The sequence below is a fragment of the Ictalurus furcatus genome, chromosome 22 (assembly GCF_023375685.1).
Source record: "Ictalurus furcatus strain D&B chromosome 22, Billie_1.0, whole genome shotgun sequence".
In the NCBI taxonomy this organism is placed as follows: Eukaryota; Metazoa; Chordata; class Actinopteri; order Siluriformes; family Ictaluridae; genus Ictalurus; species Ictalurus furcatus.
Genome location: NC_071276.1, coordinates 4,157,017 through 4,184,134, shown reverse-complemented (window position 1 = coordinate 4,184,134; position 27,118 = coordinate 4,157,017). Strand labels below are relative to the sequence as shown.

General features: G+C 40.7%; 1 protein-coding gene across 7 annotated transcripts; it reads right to left on the bottom strand.

Moving 5' to 3' along the window:
• Window positions 1-6,820: 6,820 nt before the first annotated feature.
• On the bottom strand, window positions 6,821-25,262 carry LOC128599043 (uncharacterized). 7 transcript variants are annotated; one of them, XM_053610384.1, is made up of 7 exons: window positions 25,089-25,262; window positions 24,781-24,888; window positions 16,781-16,834; window positions 16,391-16,699; window positions 9,801-10,091; window positions 8,773-8,853; window positions 6,821-8,291 (listed from the first exon to the last, which is right to left on the bottom strand). In XM_053610384.1, the coding sequence occupies exons 3-7, from the start codon at window positions 16,812-16,814 to the stop codon at window positions 8,041-8,043; spliced, it is 966 nt and encodes a 321-aa protein (XP_053466359.1). In that variant the 5' UTR covers window positions 16,815-16,834; window positions 24,781-24,888; window positions 25,089-25,262; the 3' UTR covers window positions 6,821-8,040. The 7 variants fall into 7 exon arrangements, with proteins under 7 accessions (XP_053466359.1, XP_053466360.1, XP_053466358.1 ...); XM_053610388.1 differs by lacking the exons at window positions 24,781-24,888; window positions 25,089-25,262 and adding exons at window positions 9,643-9,671; window positions 23,108-23,298 and having other exon boundaries at window positions 8,098-8,291; XM_053610385.1 differs by lacking the exon at window positions 24,781-24,888.
• Window positions 25,263-27,118: the final 1,856 nt, after the last annotated feature.

Below are 27,118 nucleotides of genomic sequence, written 5' to 3'. Positions count from 1 at the left end.
CTGATCAAGTGCTGCTTGGGAAGCTGGGTTCCATGGCAGGCGTTTCGGTTTCCCTTTTAGCAAGGACGTCAAAGGATTGGCTATGCCACTAAAATTCCGGATGAATCGTCTGTAAAAATTAGCAAAACCCAGAAACCTCTGTAACTCCTTCACCTTTGTGGATGTAGGCCAGTTCACCACTGCTTTGACTTTTTGACTTTTTCCATGGTAACCCCTTCAGGGCTAATGATGTATGCCAGAAATAAAATAGTGTCCTTATGAAATTCACACTTTTCAGCTTTGACATACAACTGGTGCTGGAGTAATCATTGCAGAACCTGATGGACGTGGTGAATGTGTTCTTCCTTGGAATTGGAGTAGATCAAGATGTCATCAATGTACATGATTACATGATGTCCCAGCATGTCCCTTAAGACGTCGTTGATGAGACATTGGAAGACAGAGGGAGCGTTAGAAAACCCATACGGCATGACCAAGTATTCGTAGTGCCTGGACGTGGTGCTAAACCCCGTTTTCCACTTGTCCCCCTCTCTGATCCGGATTAAGTTGTAAGTGCTGCGTAGATCCAACTTGGTGAAAATGGTAGCAGTGCGCAGCTGTTCTAGAGCGATGGGTACTAACGGTAGTGGATAGCGATACTTGACGCAGCATTGGTTTAAGCCCAGATAGTCTATGCATGGTCGTAACCTTCCTCATTTTTTCTCCACAAAGAAAAAACCGGTAGATGCTGGGGATGTAGAGGGTCGTATGTAACCCTGGGGTAATGCTTCTTGAATGTATTCTTCCATAGCTCTCTGCTCAGTCTGCGTTAGTGGGTAAACTCTTCCTCGGGGTGGTGTCAGGCCTGGAAGCAGATGGATGGCGCAGTCGTAGGGCCGATGAGGTGGTAATCCTCTAGCCTTTTCTTTACTAAACACTTCGCTGAGGTCTTGGTATTCAATGGGAATATGGATGGTGGTCGTATTGTTAGGGCTCTCTATGGACGTGGTTGCTAATTGATCACAGGTGTCTGGAGACAATGTTTGATGCAATGAGGGGACCAGTGTATTATCTCCTTTTGAGTCCAAGAAATTCTTGGGTTATGGTGTTCTAGCCAGGGAAGGCCTAGGACCACTGGGTGTCTGGCAGACACAGTGACATGGAAAATCATACTCTCCTGTTGGAGGGCGCTGGTGCGGAGGTTGACTGGTTCAGTGCAGTGTGTAATGAACCCCCTCCCAAGGGGGGCTCCATCAATAGCTTGAATCCGGCGTGGTGTGATTAGTGGACGGACGGGGATGTTGTGCTGCTGTATGGTGGTTTGGTCAATGAAATTTCCCACCGTTCCTGAGTCGATCTTCTAAAATACAAGACAACCCTGAGTACTCTAATATGACCGGCATAACAAATGCAGATTGAAACGAGCTCTGGGCTGCTGAAACCAAACTCACCCCTGGCTGATGTTGCTTAGCGGTTGTGCTCTCTCCTGGGGCATGGCGTTGCTTAAGAGGGCATTGTTGAACGAAGTGCCTTTCTTCGCCGCAGTAAAAACAGCAATGTTCGCGGCGTCATCGTTCTCTCTCCTCCACACTAACCCGTGTCCGACCCAGCTGCATGGGTTCAACGGGAGGACCTTGCACTGCCACCTCCACCTCACGGCGTATGGGGCGGCTTCTTTGTAGCAGACGGTCCAGGCGAATGGCCAGGCTAATTAGCGAGTCGAGTGTTAGTTGGTCATCTCGACATGCCAGTTCGGTCACAATGTCAGGATTTAATCCCTGGCGAAACATAGTTTTGAGGGCGGGTTGGTTCCATCTGCTCCTCGCTGCTACAGTGCAAAACTCGAGAGCATAATCCGCCACGCAGCGTGATCCTTGTTTCAGGGTTAATAATTCCTCCCCAGTCTCCCTGTTATCTGAAGAGTGATCAAAGACGGTCCGGAATTGCTCCGTCAGCTGATCATACATGGTTATGGTGCTATTTCCCTGCTCCCGCTCCGCTGTTGCCCAGAGCAGAGCTCTCCCGGACAAAAGTTTCATAAAATGTATGATCTTCCAACTCTCCGTCATGTCTGGGTAGGTAGAAAAGAACAGGGAACATTGTAGGAGAAAACCCCGGCAGCGTGCCGGATCCCTGTCGTATTTCTCCGACGCCGGGGTGGGAGGTAAACGCGTAGTCGCCGCTGTAGCGAACGCCGTGGCTTGATTTGGCCTAGCTACCTGCTCGGTCAGGTTGGCTAGTCTTTGGTCATGGTCGCTGATAAGCCGGCCGTGGCCGTCGATGGCTTGCTGCCAACGCGGATCACCCGCGGCTTCCATAGGAAGGCGAAGTATTCTGTCACGTACCGTAGGGAGCACGGAAGCAGAAGCGGGCAGCAGGATCAATACGTAGGTAAAGGGGTGATCAAAGTTTGTGGTCATAAGGCAGGCAGAGGTCAGGCGATCGGCGAACAAAACAATAGGGGGCAAGGCAGAATTCATAGTCGGAAACGGAAGCTAAGGTCAAGGAAACTAAGCGAACAAACACTAGAAAACACCGGCTTGGGAAACGACAGAGAACAAGTCTACTGAACGTATACTTCGCAAAGTCATTGTGATGAAAGAGTCTCTATATGCTGTGGTGTGAGTGTGTGTGAGATTGGTGACAGGTGTGTGTGATTAGAACTCCGGGGAACGTGAGCGCATGCGTGTGTGGGAGGTGTGTTGCTTCTTGGGAAACTGAGTCATGGCTGGACTGGGATATGACACTTACATAGCCAAGATACCATAAAATACAAATAGAGTCCCACACTGAAGAGTCTTTAAACCAGGATGCGTGTTTTTAGTCTTCTTAATTCTTTTTGAATGTCTTTATCACCACTGGTTATGAAGATTTGGTTTAAAGTCATTCTAGGTCTTTTTTTTTTTTACATAGCTTAGATTTAGTTAAACATTGTATGAACCAGATGAAGTCATGCCAGGATTTATTACAATTTTCTTTAAAGATACCATAAAATTTTTTGTTCATATCACAGTAGACAATGTCTATTGTAAAAAGCGCTATACAAATAAAATTGAATTGAATTGAATTGAATTTTTATATTACGACCAATGTTTTTAATTTCTAGCATGTATCTTTAGAGCGGTAACACTCTAGCAGGAAATGTTGGAGTGTTTCCTCTTCATCACAGTTAAAATATAAAAGTTTTAATAACATTATTTTATAACTTAAATTGCATGATTTCCATTTATCAATTTCACCTCATGTTATCTCTTCTTTTTTTGACCAATTATGATCGACACAACCATTATTGTCTATATATATATATATATATATATATATATATATATATACATATATATATATATATATATATATATATATATATATATATATATATATATATATATATATATACCTAAAAGCTTTTTGATGGGATTCCAGTTCAGTGTCCACGTGTAACCCACTGCGTATTACAGTAAATCACCTGATGACTATTCACCTTTTAATTTACTAGGCCTTGATCTGATGCATAAATTTAATGCGTCACTCACAGTTAATGATGGGCTTCGCAGTTGTGTGTTCCCAGTTGTCTGTCTCTAGTTTCCAAATCGGACAGTGATGGTGGAATCCCTCGTTCTGAACTTGCTAACATACCTGGCACTCTATGGGCTAAACAAGGTCGACGCAGGACAGGTAACGTACACCGTATCAGTCTAAACTGAATCATAGTCGTCCTGTGTTTTGTAAACAATACCCCCGTCCTCAGAAAAGGAGGAAGGGATACGCACAATTATTCAAGCATGAATTACAGAAGGGTGTGATTGTGCCAACAGGTCCGCTATATAGCACAATTATTAACCACTGTCTAAGGCTGGAGGAAGAGGATGGTATTTTACACGAAATGTGTACAATCAATTAACTAGTCATCCCATTAACTCCATTAGTGTACTGTAGTGTAACTGAAACCTCTTCCATTCTACATGATAATCATTATTTTTCTGTTGTTGACCTGTGTTTAGCTCTTTTTCCAGTGTGCCTGTATAAGTGTTTACCCTTTCCCTCCTTCTCCCACATTTCTTGCCACATTCCTTTTATTGCTATTTTTAACCCTTTGTTTTCGAATTTGCTTAATGTAATATTTAGTTCTATTTCTGAAGGTATTTTCCAAGGTCTTCTTGGCTGAAGCATCTGCTTCTTCATTCTCTTCCACACCTACATGATATGGTACCCATATTAAGAACATTTTTGTACCTTGATTTTGTACCCTGAATGTTGTTTGTAGGATTTCAATGACTATATCTTGTCTCGATGTTGATTTACCAAACATTATGCTTATTAACACAGAATAGGAGTCTGAGCAGGTTACCACAACAAGATGACTCATGTCCTCCACCCACTGGACTGCCAACAAAACTGCAATCATCTCTGTTGTGTACAGATCAAAGATTTGATGTCCTTTTACTTATTGTATATTTTAATTTAGGAATGACCACTGCTGAAGCGGTTCGTCCACATTCTGGTTCTTTTGATCCATCTGTATATACTTGTATACAGTGACTATATTTCATATCCAGATATTGCCTCACTGCCATCTCCTTTGAAACATTTGTTTATCTAGAATGACATTTTTCACCTGAAGATCATCTGAAGGATAATGATATAATCATGGTGGTATAATAGGCATTAGGGCTAACTTCTATATCAATAATTCCCATTCTCTGTGCCTCTTTATCAGCTATCCATCCATAACTTTCCAACTCGGAATATTCAGATTCCCAGATTTTCTCCAGGAATTTTAACTGGGTGCTTATTTTCATGACTCTAACGGCATTTCCCCCATTTCTACTTGCAATGATGTACAATACCCATAATGCACTTTGATGTTTGAATGGAGTAGAAAATTGAAGTGGAGTTTTGCAGATACACAACACTGTGTGCAGGACGTCTCGCACTCTGCCTTCTGTTTCTCCTGAGGTTTTAAACCAGAACCATAAAGAGGACGGTGTGAAAGGCATCGGGAATAATACTGAATAAATGAAAGGTGAATGGAGATGGAGAGAGTGAAGAGCGTGTACAGATGAGAGAATCACGTGACAGTGTGTGGGCATGTCAGTGTGTGTTCTCTCCCAGAGACGGGATCATCAAGCCAGGACCAGCAGATTTAAAGCTTCATGATGAATCTCTCAGTAACTTCACATCATTCACACGCAAACTGAAATTATAACTCAGATGAACATGCTGTAAAACTTTCAGAAGTATAAACAGTTTATTTTGATAAAACTTCACAATTCAAAATACGTCTTTAAAACTTTTAAACAAAATACAAAAATGTATTTAAAAAAAAACACGGAATTATTTTTTGATGAGGCACATTTTCAATGTAAACTTGTTCAACATGCTGTAGACTGAATAAAAATAAAACACTAATGACATACAAGAAAAATAACTAAATTGCTTAAATTCCCACGAGATGTGAAATTGACAGGGCGCGTGTAATAGCTGGTGTGAACCTGTTTTAGTCATCTGGGAGTTTTAATCATGATGCTGGAAGAGCAAACAGATCGTGAGGAAGACCAAGTGTTTCAGTGCAAAAATACCATTGGGACGATTCAATCACTGACTACGTTTACATGGACAGCAGTAATCTAATTATTGACCTTATTCTGAATAAGACAATATTGTGATTAAGGTGTTTACATGAGTCGCTTTTAGAATATTCCTTTCATGTTCCCGTTTTACATGTTATAGAACATAGAACGATTAACGGCACACGTTATTACGTCACCGCGCCACGCCGTCCCTCCAGAATTTCACGCATCAACATACAGTTCGTCTGCGTTATGGTACCATATACAGTTTTGGGTGTTTTTATTCTTCCTCAGTTGAGAGGTCACAATGTGCTAGTTGTGTCAGACAACACAGCGGTGGTCTCATATATCAACCACCAGGGAGGGTTACGTTCACGCCCCCTGTTCAGGCAGGCACAACTAATCCTTCTCTGGGCAGAGGGAAAGTTCTTGTCAGTGAGTCCAATGTACATTCCGGGCAGCCGATCGCCCTGCTCCCACAAGTTCTAGCGAGAGTTCGCCAAGACCGTCTACATCTGCTGCTAGTAGCACCTTATTGGCCAGCTCGAATATGGTTCTCGGAGATAATTTCCCTGCCCGACGGCACTCCTTGGGAGATTCCCATCCGCAGGGACCTACCGTCAGCCGGAGGGCTGATTTATCACCCTCGGCCAGAACTATGGAAACTGTGGGTCTGGCCCCTGAGGGGCACCAGCTCATAGATTCTGGTCTCACAACTGAGGTTGTAGAGACCATGTTAAACGCTTGAGCACCATCCAAAAGGAAATTGTATGTGCTCAAGTGGCGGCTTTTTGTCCTGTGGTGTGAGGAACGTCAGCTAGACCCAGTGAACTGCGCAATAGCTACAGTCCTGGAGTTCTTACAAGAACGTTTCTCAGCAGGGTTGGCTCCTTCTACACTCAGGTTTTACGTGGCCACCATTTCGGCCAGGGTTTACGTGGCCACCATCTATGGCTTACGAGGCGCGCAGTCTTGCCCCCCCTCTGGCCATAAGAGCTCAGGCTCGGGAAGAATGGGCTAAAATTCCCCCTGAATGATGTGCAGGTCTGATCCACAGCAACAGGAAGTACCTGGCTGAGGTTATTGCTGCCAAGGGGGGGAGGGGGGGGGTCAACCAGTTATTAATTCTAAGGGTTCACTTACTTTTTCCACTGCCATTGTGAATGTTGAATGAGTGTGTTCAATAAAGACAGGAGGGATCAGAATTTATTCTGTGTTATTATTTTTAGCACACTATATTTGTCAATACCCTTGACTTAGATGAAGATCAGATCACATTTTATGACAAATTTATGCAGAAAACCATGAAATTCTAAAAGGTTCACATACTTTTTCTTGCCACTGTAAATAAATAAGACTAAATTCTTCTAATTAGTTTGTTGTTTTTAAAAGGGCTAGTAACTTCTTGGGAACTTGCAGGGAATTTCTTAATAAATTCTGAAGTGATAAGACATTTGTACCTAATGACTTGATTTGATTTTGTAACATGAACCTTTCATTATTATATCTGATACACTCAAATAAAACATGCTCCACTGTCTCGGGGGGACCACATGTACTACAGAGGCCTGTATCATCTTTGTCCTTTACAAAGACAGGAAATGACCGATCTTCCCTTCTATTTCCAGACCATGGCCTAATTCACTTTGTATACTATATAAATGTTTACCCTTTTCCTCCTTCTCCCACATTTCTTGCCACATTCCTTTTATTGCTATTTTTAACCCTTTTTTTTCAAATTTGCTTAATGTAATATTTAGTTCTATTTCTGAAGGTATTTTCCAAGGTCTTCTTGGCTGAAGCATCTGCTTCTTCATTCTCTTCCACACCTACATGAGATGGTACCCATATTAAGAACATTTTTGTACCTTGATTTTGTACCCTGAATGTTGTTTGTAGGATTTCAAAGTTTCGAAGTTTAACAAAAAAGTGATGGTAAGCAGTAAGGGATAAAAGTTAAGGATAAAATTTCAAAAGATGAGTGAAAAGAAGAGACTTTTAGTTGTAAATTGAAGAGAAGAAAAGGCAAATAAAAGAGAGAGAGCAAGAGAGAGAGACAGGGAGGGGAGAGAAAGTAGGTTTAGGTTTAATATTTTAATGTAAACTAAGTGTAGGGGAAGTTTAGCTTTAAATGGAAAGCTTTACTTATGAGATTAATTATATACATAATTAAATATAATATAATGTTTAAAGTGAACTCAAAAGAATAAAGTGAATATAATGCAGTTGGCCCCAGTAGATGGACTGTATTTAGGCAATAAACGGTGCTTCAGAGGATCATCTCTAAACAGCTCTGAGCTCTTATTCAGCTTTTATACTCTACTGTAGTGTAAGAGAGAGGAAGAGAACATGCAGGAGTGTGTGAGACAGCTTTCTGACACACGGTTACTAAAATATTTCTATTGTTTATAGAATCTTAATCTAATTTTCATCTCTCTTTCCTTCAGAGCTGTTTATTCTATTCACCACCTAACAAAATAAACGACAGAGTCTAACTTCCAGTGTTTGAGGAGTGAGTGAGTACTTCAAGTTCTTCTCCTGGATTGTGTTTGGCATCTCCATTAGTTTGGGTCGGTGTGAGTTCGGTGTCTGCAGGATTTTTCTGGAGCTGCTGAATTTCTTTCGGCTGATAAACTATCACTCCCATCATCACAGCCATGACCAGTGACATCAGTGCTATCAGTGTAATCCCCCACGCTGGCATAGATCTCTCCTGCTTAAATTCTGGACACGGATTCTCCTCTGCAACACACACAAACATTATAACATCACACACATTATTTACAGACTCAGAATGTTTTGTCCCTGAACCCCAGCAGCTCTGCGTTTTAGTTATTAATCAGTCCGTACAGGATTTCAGAGGGTTTTTTTTTATTATTATTACTGTGACCAAAAATGCTCGATTTTGTTACTTTTTTTTTTTGCAGAAAACTACTAGAATATTCTGCAGTGATGTTTGTTGGTAAACTTTTAGCTGTACTCATGTTTGATGCATGTGAATCTAGGAGGGCTTTGGCTGAGTGTGCGTTGTGACGATGTCACATGACACGTCTCGGCCCAAACCTGCAGCAATTTTGAAAAATTGCAAGCTCCTTGGATAGGCAGACACACACACAGACACACACACACACAGACAGACACACACACACAGACAGACACACACACACAGACAGACACACACACACAGACAGACACACACAGACACACACAGACAGACACGTACCAGAGGAGACACTGCGGCGTCCTCGAACACGAGTCTGGGACACGGGAGCAGCTCCAGAACTCGGCTGTTCTGGTTCAGACCCTAACAAAAACATCACAACATGATGACTCTGCAAGACATCCCCATACTGAGTCAGGATAGAAATGGTGTTCATGAGGTGAAGGTTTGATCCATATGAAAGTGTCAGGAGGTAAAAATACACTCCAAACACATCAGACTTTATTTCTACTTTACACTGCACCAGTTGTAATTTAGACATAAAGGCTTACGGTGCTTTTAAAGTGAATTAAAGCAGTGTGCTGATCTGGACTTCCATACAGAAAGGTAGGTGACACCAGAGGATACAGACACCGATACAGATCTACAGAGCTCTTATTGATTCATTCCATCACTGATGGAGAACTGGTGTGGGTCTTGCAGAGTGATGTTGTGATGTAGCCTGACTGACTTCCTGCTTTATTAACTAGATGTGCTCTCTGAGCGCTCTAGAACTGAATCCAGTGTGTTCTGCAGGGAGACGTGCTCTTTCTTGCTGTGTATTAACACACAGAGGTTACACTGAATTACACAGAGACTGCACAACACCTGCTGTGGTGAAATTTACACGTTCCGTGCTCTTTACTGCACTGATACAAACACTCAGGCTCCATCACGCTATGACAGTGAGGGTCACGATAAAGCTATTCTGAGAAGAGCTGTTTCTCTCACTGATCAGACTACACCACACGCACCTCTACACCACACGCACACACCTCCAGTCTCATGGAAAAGTCATGGAGAAGTGACCAGTCCAGACATTCACATATAAATTGAAACCCAATCAATGTTTAAAAGGTATAGCAATGATATAGCGCATGTATACAAACTCACAGAGCATTTCTTTAGGAACATCTCGACATCTGCACATTCATGTAATGATCCAATCAGCCAATCATGTGTCAGGAGCACAATGTATAAAATCATAAGATACAGGTCAAGGGTATGTAATATACCATATACATATATGATGATTTTTAAGTCATTCTTACCTCTCATATGGACCGTCACAATGGCTAAAGTCTCGTCATTGACTTTATCCCGTACTGTGTAGTTCCCACTGTCAGAGACATCTCCATCTTTAATCTGAAGAGTGTTGAGGAGAGATGCTCTCTCTTTATATTCTGGACTGCACTGGATCTTCTCCTTATCCACGGTGCAGATCTGTGGGTGTGATGGTTGTACGGCACCACTCGCAGTAAATATCACCTCCACCATGTCAGTCAGGGGTAAGTACACATCTATGGGTTCACCTGGGGTAATCACATGGGTCATCTCTAGAGCTAAGGAGAGGAAATAAAATGAGAATGTGTGAGTGCAGATGTACTGATGACCTGCTGATGAGGGATCATGAGATTACCACCCTGACATGCATGGGTCATTCTTTGGTGGTTTTCCAGCTAGCAGTCTGACAGCAGGGCAGACAGTCTGGGAGATGGGAGAGCTCTCCACCATTCTGATGAACACATGGCTCTGAGAGTGGCTGGGACAGTCCATGCTGCTGTTAGCATTCACACAGTCCGTCCTCTAGCCCTAACAAATACAGTCCCCTCCAAAAGTATTGGAACAGCAAGGTCTTTTGTCTGAAGACATTTGGGTTCAAGATCAAAAGACGGATGTGAGATTATGGATCAGAATTTCAGCTTTCATTTCCTGATGTTTACATCTAACATGTGTTACACAACTTGGGACCTTTTGTTTGAAACCACCCATTTTCTCAAGTAATCAAAAATATTGGAACATGTGATTGAAAGGGGTTTCTTGTTACCTAGGTGTATCCTGTTAGATCAAATCTTTAAACAATTAAAGAATCCATGTTTGAGCTCTGGGATTGCCTGTAAAGGCATTTGTTATTAAAGGATAAACCAACATGAAGATCAGAGAGCTGTCTATGGGAGAAAAGCGAACCATTTTGACGATGAGAAAAGAGGGAAAATCTATCAGAGGCATTACATAAGCATTGGGTATAACCAATACAACCATTTGGAATGTCCTGAAAAAGATAGAAACCGCTGGCGTACTGAGCAACAGACACCGAACGGGTCGACCAAGGAAAACAACAACAACAGCTGATTACAACCATTCTGAGAGCTGTGAAAAAACCCCCCAAAACAACAGTCAGTGACATCACCAACCTGATGGCAGGGGTGAAGGTATCACAATCCACCATTTGAAGAAGACTTCGAGAGCAGAAATATAGAGATCACACCACACGATGCAAACTACAAATCAGCAGTAAGAATCAGACAGAGAAGAGTCACAAAAGATCTGGAATCAAGATGAACCTCTACCAATGTCATGGAAAGGCCAAAGTGTGAAGAAAGAAAGGATCTGCTCTTGAACCAGAGCATACAAGCTCATCTGTGAAACATGGTGGGGGTAGTGTCATGGTTTGGGCTTGCATGGCTGCTTCTGGAACATTCTCACTAATCTTTATTGATGATGGAACTCATAAGTAGCAGCAAAATGAAGTCAGAAGTTTACAAGAACATTGTTACCAATTTACAGAGAAATGCATCTAAATTAATCAGGAGGAAGTTCATCATGCAGCAAGACAACGATCCAAAACACACTTCCATTTCAACATGGGACAACAACTGCAAGAGGCTGTGGTAAAAACCTAGAAAAGTTTCACAGAAGAAACCAGCAGTGTGGTGTCAGTGAGTCGCAGGATTGATGCAGTTACTGCAAGTAAGAAAAATGCAACCAAATATTGCGTGTTATTTTCTTTAAGACTATATGTTCCAATACTTTTGCTCATACCCAAACTGGGTAGTGTGTCACCGAAGGTGCCATGTTCTGAGTTGTGTAACACATCTAGATGTAAATATGAGGAAATGAAAGCTGAAATTCTGATCCATCGCCTCATATCTATCTTTTGATCTCAAACCCAAATGTATTCAGTGTATATTGAGAGGGGAAAAAAAAATGTTCCAATACTTTTGGTGGGAACTGTATCTCCATGTCTGTGGTCCACCCAGTGTATTAGCCTCTGTCTTTAGAAAATACTCATTACATGTACATGTCTGTATGAGTGTCAGAATTACCATCAGTGTATTAATAACATGAAGCTATAGTCACTGTCCACTTTATTAGGAACACATGTACACATGCAGCAGAAGACCACATCAGGTTCCACTCCTGTCACCCAAGAACAGGTATATGAGGCTATCATGGGCACAGGCTCACCCAAACTGGACAGTTCGAGACTGAATATGTAAAAAAAATAAATAAATAAATAAAAATAAATCACCTGGCCTTTCTCCAATCTTCAACTGTTCAGACTTGGCGAGTCTGTGCCTATAATAACCTCAGATTCCTGTTTTTTGTTTTTCACACCACTGTGTGTAATCTCTAGAGAGTGTTGTGTGTGAAAATCCCAGCAGGAGATCAGCAGTTTCTGAAATACTCAAACCAGCCCATCTGGTTGACGGTACGAGGCAGATCACCCACCGCGAAGATCATAGTCTCTGGACCTCTTCCCACATACAGACGTGGAGCAGAAAAGTTCAGTAGACTTCTAGCATTAAATGATTGGTTAGTCTCTTGGTGTAATGAGCAGAATCTGGTGTTTGTCAATAACTGGAATCTGTTCTGGGAGCGTCCTAGGTTGTTTCGTCCTGATGGCCTGCACCCCAGCAGCCTTGGAGCGGAACTGCTGTCAGACAACATCTCCAAGGCGCTACACTCCAAGTGACTGCCTACCGTAAGTACATCTTCCAATAATAACATTAAGTATAATCAATGTTCAATTAAAAATCCGGCACCGGTAATACATACTATAGAGACTGTGTCTGTTCCCCGAGCTATACAAATATATAGGAAATCTCGGAAAGTCTATCTTCGTAACCTAATTAACATAAAATTAAATCATATTGAATGCACAGCCAGCACTTTTGATCTGAGGCTAGAACTATTAAACATTAGATCTCTTGCGTCTAAGGCTCTTATTGTTAACGACATCATTACTGATCAGGAATGTAATTTAAATGTGTTTAACAGAAACTTGGATTAAACCAAACGAGTACATAGCATTAAATGAAGCCAGTCCTCCTGGATACAGTTATGTACATCAGCCTCGTTCAAATGGTAGAGGAGGAGGTGTTGGTCTCATCCATAGTAAAAATCTAGTCGTCACACAAAAACCGAAGCATAAATTTAATTCTTTTGAAATTCTTTATACCAGTATAAGTTATGTAGCCACAAAAAATAAGTCAATTCCTCTAATTATTATTTACAGACACCCAGGGCCATATACTGAATTTCTTAGTGAATTTGCAGACTTTGTCTCAAACCTGGTTGTGTCTGTAGATAAAGCATTAATCGTTGGAGACTTTAATATTCATTTTGATAACCTGGAAGACCCTCTAAGATTAGCGGTTGTGTCCATCTTAGATGCAGTAGGGATTAATCAGAACGTAATCGGGCCTACTCATAATGGTGGTCACACTCTTGACCTCATACTAACATACGGACTAAGTATAGAAAATATTATAATTTTTCCGCAGTCTGAAGTTGTCTCAGACCATTATCTTATCTCGTTCATAATACGTATTGATCATAATATTTCCACCTCGCCACCGCATAAAACGTACCTACACATCAGCTACTGCACCGAGCTTCATAAATAACCTCGCAGAAACATCAATTAGATTTGGATCACCGTCAGATCCCATAGAACTCGATCAGGCGACTGAAAGCTTGGAGTCAACACTCCGCTACACGCTAGATAGAGTGGCTCCACTCAAAAGGAAAATAATTAGAGAAAAAAAATTAGCACCCTGGTATAACGATCAAACGCGAACCTTAAAACAGACAACTCGACAATTAGAACGTAAATGGCGTCAAACCAAACTGGTGATATTTCAAACAGCATGGAAGGAGAGCCTACTGAAATATAGGAAATCTCTTGGCGATGCTAGAAAAATCTATTTCTCCACCTTAATAGGAGACAACAAAAACAATTCTAGATTCCTTTTCAACACAGTAGCAAAATTAACTAGGAATAAAACCACTACAGAGAGGAACACTCAATCATTACATAGCAGTGAAGATTTCATGAAATTTTTCATTGATAAGGTTGAAAATATTAGACGTGAAATACAGGCCATTAAATTAAAACCGGACAGTACTGTAACAAACCCATTACATGACAATGTAGCAATATCAGATCAATGTTTAGAGTGTTTTGCTCCGCTTAGAGAGACCGAACTAGCTACATTAATCCCTTCAGCCAGTTCATCAACTTGCATACTAGATCCCGTACCTACATGTTTGTTTAAACAGATTTGTCCAGGAGTAATTGAACCACTTTTAAATATAATCAATTCTTCCCTAAGCACTGGCTATGTACCTAAGTCACTTAAATTAGCAGTTATTAAACCCTTGATTAAAAAAACCTGATCTTGACCCGTCTCAATTGTCCAGCTATAGACCAATATCAAATCTCCCCTTCATCTCTAAGATTTTAGAAAAGGTTGTACACAGCAGCTATGCTCGTACTTAGATAGGAATAACATTCATGAAATGTATCAGTCAGGATTTAGACCTCATCATAGCACAGAGACAGCGTTAGTTAAAGTAGTAAATGACCTACTACTGACCTACGATCAGGGTTGTGTCTCGCTGCTTGTGTTACTCGACCTTAGTGCAGCTTTTGATACTATAGATCACACTATTCTCCTTGATAGATTAGAAAATGTTGTTGGTATTAAGGGAACAATCCTCTCCTGGCTCAGGTCTTATCTGACCGATCGTTATCAGTTCGTAGATGTAAATGGTGATTTCTCCGTGCGTACTGAGGTTACTTTTGGAGTTCCACAGGGTTCTGTTTTAGGCCCACTGCTCTTTACTTTATATATGCTACCCCTAGGTCAAATTATTCGTAAACATGGAATTAGCTTCCACTGTTATGCTGATGATACACAGTTGTATGTTTCAGCGAAGCCAGAGGACAGACAGAAGCTTAGTAAAGTTGAGGATTGTGTAAAGGACATTAGACGTTGGATGTTAACTAACTTCCTTCTACTTAATTCTGATAAAACAGAAATACTTTTATTAGGCCCACGTGTAGCTAGAAGTAATCTTTCTGATCACATGGTTACTCTGGATGGACTTTCTGTTTCATCATGTGCAGCAGTAAAAGACCTTGGAGTGATTATTGACTCCAGCCTATCATTTGATGCTCATGTAGATAATATTACTAGGATAGTCTTCTTTCATCTCAGAAATATTTCTAAAATAAGAAACATATTGTCACTACATGATGCGGAAATACTAGTTCATGCATTCGTCACCTCTAGATTAGATTACTGTAATGCCTTACTGTCTGGATGTTCCAGTAGGAATATAAACAAGCTCCAGTTAGTCCAGAATGCAGCTGCTAGAGTCCTAACTAGAACTAGAAGATACGACCATATCACACCAATATTATCAGTACTGCATTGGCTCCCAGTAAAATCTCGCATTAACTATAAAATACTTTTATTAACCTATAAAGCACTAAACAGTCTCGCGCCACAATATCTAAGCGACCTTTTGGTTTTAGATGATCCGCCACGCCTACTTAGATCAAAAGATGCAGGCTATTTGACGGTACCTCGAATAGTGAAGGCTACAGCAGGTGGAAGAGCTTTCTCTTATAGAGCCCCACAGTTATGGAAGTCTTCCAATTAGTGTTCGGGACTCAGACACAGTCTCAGTGTTTAAGTCTAGGCTTAAAACGTATTTGTTTACTCAAGCCTACCCTGACTAGATTCTGTTCTACTACTTCGCAGTCATAATAATCTTTTTTCTCCCTCTCTCCTTTCGCCGAGCCCCACACAAATTTATGGAGATACTACAGATCCAGATTCTTTCTGCCTCTGGATGGAGCTCAAATCTTCTCTAATTCCAGACTGCTGGGACTACGCCTGCTTCTAAGGCCATACAGACTTCATATAAATCCATAATGAACTTTTTCACATTATCTATTGTTACCCAGATGAGGATGGGTTCCCTTCTGAGTCGGGTTCCTCTCAAGGTTTCTTCCTCTTAAAACATCTTAGGGAGTTTTTCCTTGCCACCGTCGCCATTCAGTGGCTTGCTCAGTTGGGATAAATTCACACCTTTAATATCTGTATACCATGTTGATATTTCTGTAAAGCTGCTTTGAGACAATGTCTATTGTAAAAAGCGCTATACAAATAAAATTGAATTGAATTGAATTGAATTGGTACCAACAGCCCAGCCACGGTTAAAGTCACAGAGGTCAGACTGTTTCTTCATTCTGATGTTTGATGTGAACATGACCCCGGGGTCCTCCCCAAATTCCCCCACTGACCCTCTCCATCACCCCCTAATAATCTCAATCCCTGAACTGGCTACATCACTCTCTCCTCTCCACTAATAGTGGGTGTGTGGTGGGAGTTCTGGAACAATATGGCTGCCATCACATCATCCAGGTCGAGGATACACACTAGTAGTGGTTAAGGAGACTCCCCCCAATTCTATGTAAAGCGCTTTGAGTATCTAGAAAAGTGCAATATAAATATAACTGTAAGTAACAGTAGAGCAATAATAAATGTTCAGTATAAATACTCACGAGACAATGTAAAGACGACTTCACAGACTGTCTCAGAGACACACTTGGCCATGTAGAGTCCTCGAAGGCTGTAAGCAGCTTTCAGCATCGTCAGGGAGGAATTCCCGTTCAGGTACTGTTCATAAGGGAGAATAAACCTGTGTTTAACCCAGCACGAGACACTGCTACACCTGACCAGAACATCGTCCTGCTTCTGAAACCTGGTCCAGGTCAGTTCACCAGAGCACTGCACAGTACAGGGGAGAGACGCAGACTCATCCAGATTCCCAAACACCATTTGTCTGTCTAAGGACAGCACCACACAGGGGACTGAGAGAGAGAGAGATTTTTATTCATTCCCATCACAGCACATGCTGCTTCAGTACACACATACAAAATAAAAGTCCTTACGTAGCGGTAATATCACTGCTGCACAAAGATGCATGATGGCTGGTGTTGATCGTTCTGGGGAAAGGGGGGGGGGGGTTATAAAAAACAGGTTAATGGTTAAAATTAAAAGTGTGGAATGCAGAACTCTACAGTACAATCTGTTCATTAGTGCTTTCCAGTATTTTCGGTAGAGTGTCAGTTATTCTGTAAAGAAGCAAATGTAGTGAATTACTAAAGCAGACTCCCCCGGTGTGGAGGGACATTGTGGACATTTCATATTCTCAGACAGATCTTCCTGTCTCTTAAATCACCCAGTTAATCTCAGTGTGTGTGTGTGTATATATGTGTGTGTGTATATATATATATATATATATATATATAATTTTTTTTTTTAAATAATATATACACCCACATTAGAATTAGAGTAACTAAATGTTTTCAAGGTTTACAAGTGTTCATACAGAGAGCAGTTTAATGGTTAAACACACATTAACATTATAATTGAATGTCAGCATGGACTCTTCTAAAGATTGGATTATACACTAAGAGGAGCTTTTAGCTGTAAACCAAGTGTCTATTGACCTCTTGGGATGGACGCTGAACTACAGCTGATCTAATCAGGGAGGAAATAATCTACACACTGTGTCAAACATTGAGGGTTCTCCATTACCAAATCCCAAATAAGTTACATTTGTTCTTCTCAGGGCGTCTGATCTAACATGGTAAATAAAACGAAAGGAAAATGTGTTGTTCTGCTGTAAACTGATCCTCAGCAGGGGTTCTCTCTGCAACAAACTAAACTCAGTCAGTACATTTACATAGAAAACAATAATCCAATATTAACCCGATTAAGACGATACTCTGATTAAGAAACCATGTTTTGTAGGAGTTCTCACCACATTGTGCGACAGGACACGTACACACACGGCAGCGCTCAACCATTTTACAGCAAACAAGAGAGCATGGCTACATACGAAACCACATACTTACCTGCTATATAGTAGGAGAAATGAATGTATATAGTAGGTGAAATACATGCATCTCGGCTACTATATAGTAGATAAGTACGCGGTTTGGGACGCAGCCCGTGGCTTCAAGCAGTCGCCTATTAGCACGTATAGCACGACAAATAATTACCTGCACTTGAAGCTTTCATAAAATTTTTTAATAAAAAACACACAAAACTGTATACGGTACCATAACGAAGACAAACTATATGTTGATACGTGAAATTCTGGAGGGACGTCGGACGGCCTGGCGTGGGGACGTAATGACGTGTGCCGTTAATCAATCTATGTTCTATAACATGTAAAACATGAACATGAAAGGAATATTCTAAACGTGACTCGTGTAAACACCTTAATCACAATAATGTCTTACTCAGAATAAGGTCAATAATTAGATTACTACTGTCCATGTAAACGCAGTCAGTGAAAGAAGTGACGTCATCACCCAAGGAAGCAAAACGCTAGCTCAATTTCATAATCATTTATTTACTACCTAACCACAGCTTCAAAGCAATCCCAATATAATTGTAGCCTGTTGCATTTTCTTTCTTAAATATTCTATATTCCGACCCCTAACCCAGAGCGCCCCATCATCCGCATAAAGTGACTTTCCTATATTTCCTCCGACCTGATCAAATATGTCATTAATCATAATATTAAACAGTATTGGGCTACATACACTGCCATGTGGGGTACCATTTTCCACTGCATACCTATTTGAGTACTCTGCACCTACTCTAACTTCTATTGCTCTTCTGTTCAGGAAGTCTAATACCCAATTTTTTATATATATATATATATATATATATATATATATATATATATATATATCTTACCAGTTATTCCTAATTTGTCAAGTTTAATTAGAAGTCCATCCTTCCAAAGCATATCATATGCTTTTTCAACATCAAAAAATACAGCAATTACACTTTCTTTGTTAGTCTGAGCTTTCCTAATTTCTGACTCTAGGCATAATACAGAATCCAATGTCCCATCCCTTTACGAAATGCTGACTGATACGGTGAGAGAAGACCTTTACTTTCTATATAGTGATCTAGTCTGTTACTATCCTCTCCATAGTTTTGCCTAACTGTGACGTTAATGCTATGGGTCTATAGCTTGCTGGATCTGACAGGTCTTTTCCAGGTTTGAGTATTGGAACTATAACTGCCTGTTTCCATGTTAGTGGGATTTTTCCTGTATTCCATACCACATTGAACAGTCTTAATACTATATCAAATGTGGTGTCATCATGTGATCTAACATGCTATAGCATATACCATCTTTCCCTGGTGTCGTTTGCCGTGCATTTGATGTGGCCCTTTTTAATTCAAATAGAGTAAATGGTAAGTCCAACTCTCCCCCTGAGGTAGTCCTTCTTTTCACTATCCCTGGGTTTTGGGCAAGTGTCTGATCTCTACACTGCTTAGCTGTTGAGGATAGGTTTTGGGTACTGTGGATCTTCACAAAAGTTTTTACCAAGAGTTCTCCATGTAGGATGCTTCCAGACACTTCCTATTTAGGTTTTCCTACACTGTTATAGAAGTCTTACTACTCCTGAGTTGTCTTAAATGTCTCTCAAAAAAAACTCTCGAGGTTTATTTAGCAAAAAGTAAGTAGCATGCTTTGTTTCTAAATGTCTGCGCAGAAATGCTGGTTTCATGCAGTTATGAGAGTACTTTTGCACAGATACACACTGTGGCTGGGGGTTTTCTTCACTGTCAGTATGTAAAGCCCAAAGATACAGATGCGGTGTTAGAGGGACCTGGGCCACTGCTGTCAGAGATCATGATAAAGTAATCATTTGTAAAAAATTCCATTTAAAATAATAACGATACGTTTAAAAATAATAATAATAAAAAGCTGTGTGCAAATTCACCCACAAGTCTTAAACATTTAAAGAAATACTAAGTTATTTTAATCTACTAGTTTAATTCTTGCTAATTTCCTGACCAATGATTTGCTGTTAAGATCATTAAAAGCTTCATATTTTGCCTTTTTTTGTTTTTGCCCAGGAGTGTACCTATATGTGAAGAATGATCATATTGACAAAGACGTATAGGATCACACACACACACACACACACACACACACACACACACGAGAAGACACTGCGGCGTCCTCGAGCGCGAGTCTGGGACACGGGAGCAGCTCCAGAACCTGCTGTTCTGGTTTAGACCCTAACAAAAACATCACATCATGATGACTCTGCAAGACATACACACACTGAGTCAGGATAGAAATGTGGTGAAGGTTTGGTCCATATGAAAGTGTCAGGAGGTAAAAACACACTCTAAAGTGTATTAGATGTTCATTATATCTAATTGCAGTGTTTATAAGATGGAACAAAGCTGCGCGTCATGTTTTACTTTCATGCAGAAATCTGGATGACGTCAGAGGAACATGAACATGAATCCACAGAGCTCGGATAGATGACTAACCTGCTGTGGGTCTTGCAGAGTGATGTAGTGATGCGACCTGACTGACTTCCTGCTTCAGTATCTGTAGTGGTACCTTTGCTAGCTACCCAACATCTGCCCATACAACTGTTCCAGAAGGGAAGAAGTTTGCTTTAAAACGCCTGGAAAGGATTCATGAGAATTTGTTCAGATTACTTTAAACAGTACCGGCTATTTACTCCGATGACGTTATCCTGCTATTCATTCACGTTCACAGACTGTTCAGACCAAAGTTCAGATTTACACTCACTTCAGTTCACCCACATCCGGACATGTGCTCAAATAAAACTAGCTTTTTCACACGACCTTGGCCATGCTGGGATCAATTCCAAAATCTAATTCATCAACTTTATCTGCTGGTTATGAAGCCAAGTCCACATAAATCCTACAAACAACCTCTCCTCCATGAAACATGGCTATAGGGAGAATCTCAGACAGACGCACAGATGGACAGCCAGAGAAAATAACACCTCCACCACGTAGTGACGAGAAAAGAACAAAAAATTCACCGACCGAAAGTGCGCGTGAGAGAGGTCGAGTGTGTCCGAAAGTGCGCGTGAGAGACCGAATGTGTCTGAAAGTGCACGAGAGAGAGACCGTGTATCCGAAAGTGCACGAGAGTAGGCGGAGTCAGCAGGGAGCCCACAGACTTACGTTAAAACATAATACTTTTTGAAGAAAAGGGAGCTAGGATGAAGACTACGGGAATCAAATCTCTTGACACTGAAGTGGAATCATTTGTGCACACAACACCTGCCCATGTCTCATACATTACAAAACAAAGAAAAACAATAAATTGATAAGCAAAATGAGATTTCTCTCTACTGATGCAACAACGTAACCTTGCTTTACTTCCACTAAGGGACATTCCAAGCTTCGATGGAGAGCCATTAAGTTACCATGATTGTATGCCTCATTTGAGGAAGTGGTGGAAAATAAAGCAAGTAGTTATGGAGATTGTTTGCATTTCCTGGAATAGTACACCAGAGGGCGACCTAAGGAGATTATCCGTCGTTGACAACATACGATTCCTTCACAAGGTTATGTAAAGGCAAAGGCTTTGCTCAAAGAACACTTTGCCAATTAAGTAAAATTAGCTTCCGCTTATATGGGTGAGGCGCTCTCATGGAAAGTCATACAATCTGAAGATGCTAAAGCTCTGCGAGATTATGGTCTCTTTCTCCGAAGTCGCTGCAATGTTATGCAGGACATTCACTACATGAATGATCTGAATCTGGCCACCAACATGCAAGCCATTCTGGCAAAGCTTCCTTATAAGCTCTGAGATAAATGGCAAAAGGTGGCATATGGTCTACAGGAAAGACGCAACGACTCAGCTAAATGTCCAGATATTGTGGACTTCATAGAAGCACAAGTAAGCACAAGTTGTCATGGATCCCATATGTGAAAACATTCAGGATGTTTCGCCAGGTGGAGGCAGAACCATGAGCACCAAATTACTTCGCTCGAAACCCAGAAGTAGTTTTGCTACCACCATCACAACTGGGGCAGGGGAAACACCCAAGTCCTCTACACATTCTTACTCATGAGAAGGGAGACATTCTGGACAAAGGTGACTTGGACTCAAAGCCAACAGGAGGCAGTGCTTTGGTCTCTTCAATCCAGTGGTATTACTGGAGCTGGTAAAGATAATTGTGCATTGTCTATAGTTCTAGTATGTGTGAAATCAAAGAAAGGAAATCAAGTTGTGATTAGTGGAAAATTTGATATTATTCTGTACCTTTTAAGAAAACTTTATGTTCTTCTTTAACTCGTGTAACCCAATGTTTGAACTGTCTGTAACATTTTGTACTTTTAGCAGTTTCAGCAGAACAAATCAGCTCTTGTCTCTTCATACTCTATGTTGAAGGGACGGGGGACCAAAAGCTTTTGTCAGTAAAAGGATTCAATGCTGTTATTTGACTCTTTTCTATATTAAATTATCCTAGACTAGATCATTAAAGTAAAAAATATCCAACATTACTTGGGGGCTTGGTCCGAGATTAGAATATCCTTCGCAGGATTTGGGGCTGAAACCGTGCAAGGGGGAGTCCAGGACTTCTGAATAAGAGACCACGGGCCTGAGGAATATCCTTTCTCAGTTTGATGTATAGGAGGCCAATTTTGCTGCGAGGGAGAAGCGACGGTGACCTAATCCTGAATCCAGATTTGGAACAGCCATCTGACGGTCAGTATTGTTTCCTTTGGGAGTCTGGGACTGCCTAGGAGTCAGGGGCTCCTTGTGAATCTGCAGTAAAGGTCAGGGACCTGTAAAGTAAACGTTTACGAACCATTCTTCTTTGCTACTTTTTAAGACAGTCAGGGACTTCAGTTTGGGTCTTAAGAGAGAAATAGAAATTATAAAGGATGGGTAACAGCATGAGTTCACACCAGGAACTTTGGGGATTTGCAAAGCAGATGCAGATCAAATATGGGGACCATTTGGTCCGGTATCTAGAGAAGTGGAATAAGTATGGTCATTTTCCCATTAGGGGAAGTTTGAAAATAGAAGACTTAGAAAAGTTAGGAAAGTTTATTTAAAAAGTTTCAGACTAAGAAGGATAAAGTGAACGTGGGGGTGGTCAATTTTTACACTGTGGAAGACTGAATGAGAGATGATAAATAAGAAAAGAGAATAAAATAAGTTGAAGAGGGAAGACATAGAAAGAAAAAATTCTGGTCATTATCACCATCCACTTTATTAGGGACACCTGTACACATGCACATTCATGCACAGATCTAATCAGCCAATCATGTTGCAGCAGCGCAATGAAAAAAATCAGGCCAACAGCTTAGGTAACTGCATGAATGTGCATGATTGTACAGGCATTCCTAATAAAGTAGACGGTGAGTGTAAGTGTGTATATATATGAGTGTCACACCTGTATTATGTGTGTGATCCATTAACAGTGTTGTCTCGATCAGAAGCTCTCACACTTGGTTTGTAAACTGCAGCGCAATGGAACAGTGTGTCCCCTTACAGACTCCAGATGTGTGTGTGTGGTCTTCAGCATCACACACACACTTCATCCACACTGTGGAGTCATACATACAGTATCTCACAAAAGTGAGTACACCCCTCACATTTTTGTAAATATTTGATTATATCTTTTCATGTGACAACACTGAAGAAATGACACTTTGCTACAATGTAAAGTAGTGAGTGTACAGCTTGTGTAATTACGCATTTGATTTTCTCAGCCTCTGAGTGGTTAATCATGTCGAGTTTGGGCTCGTTTGAAAGCTAGAAGTATCTACAATTGGTCCAAGTGGGTGTCAATCAAGTTAGACTGCCTGATTATAATTTAGGAGGCGGGTTTTCAGCATAGCTAAAGCAGATTAGCTTTTTTTTTGTTTGTTTGTTTTTTTTTAAGATGGTGTGTCAGTTCAGTTTATGGCTAATTACTAAGTTCCAGAGGGGTAGGATACCAAAACACTTAATGCATTTGAAGAGGACATTTGCGACAAAATATGGATTTGTTTTCTTCAATAAAGCTGATGGACTTTATACCGATGGAAATGTGCATGATTTATAAAACCGCGAGCGAAATGGATTTTCGTCTATGTAGGTAGTGTAAGGTAGTAAACGTTTATACAAGTCAGATCCTTGGTTTAAATGTTATAATTTTATTGTGGCAGATGTATACGGTGTTTAACTATTAAAAAAAGCTTTAGTCGTGCTCTCGAAATTATCTTTGTCCCAATGTTTTCCTGGAGAGGTGTGAATTGCTTGCCCAGCAGGGAGCTCAAACTCCGCCCGTTTCCCATCCCCCTGCTCATCAGCAGTTAAGCATACAGACATAAAACTGTACACACAGAAAGCCACAAGCGTCCTGACTAATCTTGTACCAGAACTGCGGTGATACAATAGTTCATTTGTTTATACTAATTGAAAATGTCCGATAAGTCGTTTTCCATTCCGCCGGCGGAATGAACGCTAGTGTCGGGGCGAAAGGGGTTAAATTTGGTGTCATCGAATTGTTGCTCTACATAAATATGGCCTAGGCTATAAGAGGATTGCCAAGACCCTGACACTGAGCTGCAGCACGGTGGCCAAGACCATACAGCGGTTTAACAGGACAGGTTCCACTCAGAACAGGCCTCGCCATGGTCGACCAAAGAAGTTGAGTCCACATGCTCAGCATCATATCCAGAGGTTGTCTTTGGGAAATAGACGTATGAGTGCTGCCAGCATCGCTGCAGAGGTTGAAGGGGTGGGGGGTCAGCCTGTCAGTGCTTTTCACTTAGGGGTGTACTCACTTTTGTTGCCAGCGGTTTAGACATTAATGGCTGTGTGTTGAGTTATTTTGAGGGGACGGCGAATTTATACTGATACAACAGCTGTACACTCACTACTTTACATTGTAGCAAAGTGTCATTTCTTCAGTGTTGTCACATGAAGAGATAATCAAATATTTACAAAAATGTGATTGGTGTACTCACTTTTGTGAGATACTGTACATACATACATACATACATACATACACACACAGTTGTTATATGTATGATATCTAGAGTGTGAAAATATGTGTGTGGATTGCTCGAGTGTGTTCACCAAGGCACAGATGGGTAGTTTGTGTTATCTCTGTGCTTTTCCTTCACACTTTTCGGCATAATGTTGATTCTGAAGCGAGTCAGTGAGGCCGCAGGCTTAGTCCTAAACCTAGCGGGACACACACACACACCCCATCCATCATCTATACAGGTAAAGCAAAACAGCAGCGGCGTCACATGTAGCGTCTTTGGCTAGGAGGAGTTCGTCTTAAAGACTTAGCTCAACTCCGCACTCTCACCTTAACACAAAGATCAGAGTGTCAACCTAAATCTACCAAGTTCCAATGTGAAAAAGGGAGGTACACTTACCCTTAGATTGAACAAACACCAGACGCGAAGTTGTATAATTACTCACAGGCACCGCGGCTCGACATACATACTCATCATTCAGCCACCAGCTAAATGTTGCGATCACTGGCACCGATTCGCTACCGTGCACGCGCCACCAGCGCAAATTAGCCTTGCGGTATTCACCTCATAACGTACGCGGAAACCCGGAAATGCCAGGGGAGCGAGGGACTCGGAATCACCAAGACACCTATGTGCTTACTAAAATAAGGGTCCTTAAATAATCGGGTAGCTCTCATCCCATTTGCTCTGCCGAAACCATATCCCAAGCAGAACCAATAGGATAGCCAAATTACTTACCCTGCCACAAAATGAAAGGATAATACTGTTTCTTTCAGTGGTGCATTAGTGTTGATGTGCAGAATGATTTGATTAGATAATCAGTGCTGTAAAATTTCAGACTGTAGAAGGAAAAAATAGTCCAGACCTGCAATAGTACTTTTTAGTATTTTTATATAAGGTGGTAGCTTAATGCTAGTTGCTAGATGCTAGTAATGGAAATGTTTTGGTTCAAATCCCAGGGCTGAGAGAAAGCCACACTTGCACCGTGTCAGCTAACAAAAGTGTTACAGTTCTAGTAACTTTTCTTGAGACCATATAATCTGTCGACATTTACACACTATTACTGCAACATTAAGTGTATAGGGACATTTTCACTAACCTTTTGTGTGAATGTTGTGTGAGAAATGTTCCGAAAACATTTTTATGTTTGTAACATTACAGTCTAACACTATAAGGGGAATAAAACACTTTGGGATGTGACATCACACCACCTCATCTTTGATTATTTTCCTGTAAAAGTGAGCTTTGTTCCTTACATAATCACATTCTCAGATACCTGATAGTTGGGTTTGAGCTCAGCTTCAACTTGGATTCTTTCTAAGTAAGTCACTTTGCATAAAAGTAACCACCAAATTGACTAATGAGGGCTGACAAAAAAAAGCATAAAAATGTCAAAGAAACAGGAATGAATCAGGCAGAAGCTTCCCAACATGGACACGACAATGTTACACACTGACAAAAGGCTCTCAGTACATGTGGTTTCATACTATATTATCCATCCATCTTCAACCACATACTCCTTTTCAGGGTCCCAGGAAGCATCAGGCACAAGGCGGAGTACACCCTGGACAGGGTTCCAGTCCATCACAGGGCACAATCACATACACACTCATTCATACACTACAGACACTTTAGACACCAATCAGCCTACCATGCATGTCTTTGGACTGGGGAGGAAACCCCCACAGCAACGGGAGAACATGAAAACTCCACACACACGGTCCCGACAGGAATCAAACCCCAGACCCTGGAGGTGTGAGGCGAACATGCTAACCACTAAGCCACCGTGCACTCATGTTATGCTATGTTATGTTATGTTATATTACATTACATTACATTACATTACATTATATTATATTATATTATATTATGTTATATTGCACTGAGAAAACAGAAAGTAACTGCTTCTAGATCATGGATGAAGTACTTCCTGTTTGTGAGGGATGGTGATGGTGAAACTTGTCAGTCAACAAAGTTTACGATCATTTTATTTACGCTTTGTTAAGTGCAATGTACTTTAAGTGACAGAGGTGTGAAAATATTCAAAAGTATTTTAAAAGCTAGTTTTAAAGTGACTCCTATAAATATATAGTTTAGGATCAACTTCACACACTGATTTAGTGTCAAAATAAAGTTGGGTTCAGCGTGTATAAACTTTTTTTTTAATGGAACAAGATATGATTACACAAAGCTTTTACATAAACACATTTATGTTTTTATGATATTAATATTTTTATATTGATAAAAAATGAGTCTATGAAAAAAACACAAACAAAAATATTTGTATAAAAAATAAGAAGTGAAAAAATATAATACAAAATACAAATATCTAAAAATTATTTATAAACATAACATCGTACATATCGACATATATATATATATATATATATATATATATATATATATATATATATATATATATATATATA